The 4,781-nt window shown below is 41.6% G+C and overlaps 1 protein-coding gene across 2 annotated transcripts in view; it reads left to right on the top strand.

The window, feature by feature from the left end:
- Positions 1-4,781, top strand: part of arnt2 (aryl-hydrocarbon receptor nuclear translocator 2) — a 63,751-nt gene that overhangs the window by 53,609 nt on the left and 5,361 nt on the right. The window contains exons 15-17 of one of the 2 annotated variants that reach the window (XM_005742856.2): positions 461-563; positions 750-891; positions 2,584-2,734. In XM_005742856.2, coding sequence (XP_005742913.1) covers positions 461-563; positions 750-891; positions 2,584-2,734 — 396 coding nt within the window. The remainder of the gene's footprint in view (positions 1-460; positions 564-749; positions 892-2,583; positions 2,735-4,781) is intronic. The other variant, XM_005742857.2, reaches the window with a different exon arrangement.

Below are 4,781 nucleotides of genomic sequence, written 5' to 3'. Positions count from 1 at the left end.
ACAATGCTTTCAAACTCACGGGGACCGGCATGTTGGTCCCCACAATTATAGTAAACTTCCAATTTTAGGTCCCCACAAAGATGTTAATATCCGTCCACACACGCACACACATCTGCTGTTCAACAACACAAACTGGACCACATTTCTGTTGCTGGTCAGTGAGACGCGGCTTATTTGTTGCAGTGATAAATCATCTGCGCAGACAAGTAGAAAAAGCTACTGGCCTCTCAGCTTGACAAACTCAAGCTGTTGTTAACGGGAGACGGACACACCGTTTGTTTGTTTGTTTGTTTTTCCCTGCATCACTAACTGAATACATGCAGGAACCATGGCAATGACATGCAGACAGTTTGCAAGTGCACAGTTAGATGTTAGCAGAGGGTCCAGCATACTTAGCAAACCCATTATTAACTTCAGAGTGTAATCATCTGTTGTTTTGGTTCCCTGTCCATGTGTGAAGCGGGAGATAAGAAGATGATGGTTCCCTCCTCTACAGCTGGAGGACAGCAGCTCTATTCCCAGAGTTCTCCCTTCCAGCAGGGACATTCGGGCAAAACTTTCAGGTACATGTTCATGGTACATGATGTTCCTTGGACTGGGAACACTGGTAACATCGTCTGGTTCTAATTGCACTGTATTCCTCCATAGAAAGGTGGAGTATAACTTACCTGTTTTTTGTCGTGTGTGTGTGTGTGTGTGTGTGTGTGTGTGTGTGTGTGTGTGGGTGTGAATGCATGTTTTCATGTAAGCAGTTCTTCTGTGATCCATGTCCCTGGTGTGAACGACATCCAGCCATCAGGTTCAGCCAATCAAAATCTAGCTCAGATCTCCAGACAGCTTAATCCAGGCCAGGTAGCGTGGTCAGGGAACCGACCCCCCTTCTCTGGACAGGTAACACACACACACACACACACACACACACACACAGTGTTTATTTCTAAAGTTAAATAAATACCTAGAGTCAGCTGCTCCTGTACCCCAGACTCCAGTCTCTGGTGCTTGTTAACAGATGGACTTGTTGCCATATTCTGTGTCTCTGTTTCACATTCTTGCAAAGTGACTTGCACGCAGCATATGTTTCTTAATAGGCTCATCCGTCTTCCACATGCACGGCCACACTTGTCAGGTCATTCCACTGGACTGAATTCTTTGTTCAGTCAGAAAACAGCCAGATGATACAAGAGATAAACACTGTTGGATGAAACAATCAAAATTATTACCTAATAAGAGAAAAGACCTCGTGTTCTAAATTTAACAACCAGCTCTTTGCCATCTCCTGTCGCCGGGCAGTTACAACATTAAATAAGAACAAATACCTTAAAATACAAATACCTATCAAAGATGCAGTATATATAAGTACAATCATGTAATCAATTATGCAAACCAAGTAAGTTTTTACTAGTTTGTGATCTTGACTTTGACCCAATTTTCACCAAAAAGAAAATCAACTCGAGCTGATCGTATAAAATTTGATCAGGATACCTTGAACACTGTGGGACTGCTAACAGACGGACAGAAGCTCTTACAATAAGCTACTTGCATATCATCCCATGAGGTCACGCTGTGTCATTATGTATTTCAGGAAAACTGGCGAAACGGAGAAGCAGTGTGTAAAAGAAAAAACCAAAACACGTCTCACTACATCAGAATTAAGAGGATGAGTAGTTGTCAGGTGCTGCTAATCAAAGGCAGATTGTTAACTGATCAGCAGCAAGTGTAACAATCGGTTCCTGTACACTAACGACCTCAACATAACTGGACGTCACGGCAGGTGCAGGTCAAGCACAGTAGCACCTTGCAGACATTGAGTCGAGCACGTTTCCAGAGTCAAATGCGAGGCCGTCTGTCTGAGGCCTAAAGCTTGGGTCGTGCAACATGAAAATGACATCTGCAGACAATTTATAACAGAGCGGCTGGACCAAAGACAAACTCGAGGTGCAACGGCAAAGTCAAATTTCAGACCTCAACCCAATTAAAATGCTGTGTTTGGACCAAACTTCAAATAATTGAAGCCAGATTGTAAAGTGGGCAAAACTTGCCCCACAACAGCAGAACGACTGATAAAGTCGTATAGGACAAACACACTCTCCCTCACGCTAACATGCTGTATGCCACAGTCTGGAAATTAGTGCCCAAATAACAGCATATGCAGTACTTTGTTAAATTGGTGTAGCGCATGTATAACTGTCATAGAAAATAATTTGTACAAAGTCATTTAGCTAAGTTTGGATTCAAAGGCGGATAAATAAGTAAATGTATTTTCTTTCTAAAGGGTCGGTATTCAGTATGTGTGATAGATGTAGATGTAGACTACAACCCTGGTTTGCTTTGTTTCAAGATTCAACGCGTTTATTGTCGTGTTTGCAAAGTAAAAGCATTTCTCTGTACAATGAAGTTGTTTCTCTGCTGTCCACACAGATGCAGGTTAGTATGTGCAAACAGATCAAATACAAATAGCATTAATAAACAAGTGGAGACAAAAAATGAAGCGTTAAATAGATTTATGTGCAAAGAGCTATGAGCTAAAATTATAAAATTATTATTACGTTTAGGTGGATTTTAACCACTGTCTTTGTTCTAAAGTCCAGTAAAGCCCAGTCCAGTCCTTTTGGTATTGGTTCTGGCCACAGCTACCAGACTGATCCAGCCTCCTACAGTCCGCTGTCCTCCCCGGCCACTTCCTCCCCCAGCGGCAATGCCTACTCAGGACTGACAAACCGCAGCACAGCTTTTGGTAAGCACGTCTGTTTGCCTCTTATTCTCATTGTGTTCTGTTTACATGTATAACTTGGTCTTTACTGGCATGTTCACATCCTGTCATGTGGTACAAATAAAGGTACAGCCCACTGTTACATGATTTCCATCCTCTCCACACACGAGCTGCATAACAAGCGAGTTTCCACAGTCCACCATCTGTCAAAGGACAACATAAAAGTTCATTGTTACTTTCTTCAAATGATTGACTTGTTATTAAGTGATGATTAGTGACTATTTCACAGAGTATTTAAATAACAGTATGAATCTTCACTTAATCCCAGACTGAGTCAAAAGGTTTTTCTTCCTATTAAAATGATGTTGTCTGAAAATTCATTTCAGCATTGAAAGCATTCGAAAAATAGAATGCAGAAGTGAATCGACTGTACAGTTCAATTCAATATTATTTATATAGCGCCAAATCACAACAAGTCGCCTCAAGGCGCTTCATAGATACAGAGAAAAACCAACAATCATATGAGCCCCTATGAGCAGCACTTTGGCGACAGTGGGAAGGAAAAACTCCCTTTTAACAGGAAGAAACCTCCGGCAGAACCAGGCTCAGGGAGGGGCGGGGCCATCTGCTGTGATTGGTTGGTGAGAGAAGGAGTTCAGTTGTGTAATTTCTGTGGAGTGGAAATGCTTGAAGGTAACAGTTATAATGATTCATGTAGCAAAGACAATAATTTGCATCTTCAAGAAAAAAGTCTTGTCTGCATAGTGGAGCTGCTAAAGAAAGAAAGTGTGTTAGAGAGGCTGCAATGCTTCTTTGTGACAGCTAATATCCTTACAAATGATAAAGTCAGACAGCTTCTCCCATACAGGACCTTACGTTATAAACTCAGGAGTCCTGTTTGTGCTTGTTGTGACTGAACCTTGTTAAAGTGTGTTCACAGACTAACATGCCAGAGAGTCTGGGAGGTGTGTATTACTGTATTTGCACTAATAGTGGAGGGTTTGAGGTAATCACAGGAAAGACTTGTATTCCATTATTCAGTGCTAAAGATATCCCACATGTAGTTTCCAATAGTTCGCCTCTCCCAATAGGACGTGTGAAGTGATGTTGGCTCCAACGTCCTGGACCGTTAGTGTGTTTGTGGAGTTGTCCTCTCCATGTCAGCATACGTGTTTCTTCAACCAGATGTGTAAATGTAGATGAAGCAGCTGGAGGAATAAAAAGCTGTGTGGATGGAGAAAAGGGAAAATGTGGCTTGTAGCAGGAAGAGCTTTGAGCTCTCAATAAATCGGAGCAGCTTTTTCCATTCAGTGAAATAGCTGGCTTACTGTGAACTAATACTTTGTATTTTAACCTTTCATACTGTCATAATCCTGTTTGAGCCTCTACTGTATTTTGGAGGCCTAGTTTGAAGGATGTTTTCAGGTTTCTAACCCTGATGAGCAAATAGGCTCAAACATTAAGCCACTAATGTTTTACCAGTATTTCTACTTTTTATAGCATGTATCTAGACAACCAGCATATGCTTATGTTGAAAAAGTATTTACTATCAGTGTAACAGGAGCTAAATACAAAAACATCCTAAAAAGCTTCACAAACTCTCGTGGTTCTTTGACACACATATAGAAAAAGGTCATTCTGCCTCCGACAGTCTGAAAGTGTCTTTACTGACGGAGGGGAACTTTTTTTGTGCAACATTTGCACATAGAGATGAAAGTACGATCATTAAAGTTGCTTTCAAGATTTCAAAAGAAAGCATAAATCTTTACAACCATGAACCAAACATAATAATCCAGATCTTGGTGCCATTTTCAGTCAGGAAGGAGCCAAAGACCTTTTCACACCACTGTATGTGTGTAAAACTCTACAGGCTACATGCAGTTACACCACAAGTAGTTTTAGCTTCAGCTTAGCATGATCCTTTAACGTGGGCGAGCTGTAGCACTGGAGGTAGAGCAGATCATCTACTGCTCGATCCCCGGCTCGCCCAGTCTGCATGCCAAGTATCCTTGGGCAAGATACTAACGATAAGTTGCATCTTCTGCATCCATGGGAGCATGAACATGCATGA

Source organism: Pundamilia nyererei, unplaced genomic scaffold (assembly GCF_000239375.1).
Source record: "Pundamilia nyererei isolate P.nyererei 1_Seehausen unplaced genomic scaffold, PunNye1.0 scaffold00124, whole genome shotgun sequence".
NCBI classification, from domain to species: domain Eukaryota; kingdom Metazoa; phylum Chordata; class Actinopteri; order Cichliformes; family Cichlidae; genus Pundamilia; species Pundamilia nyererei.
Note: the sequence above shows the minus strand (reverse complement) of the source record. Positions and strands in the feature narration are given on the sequence as shown.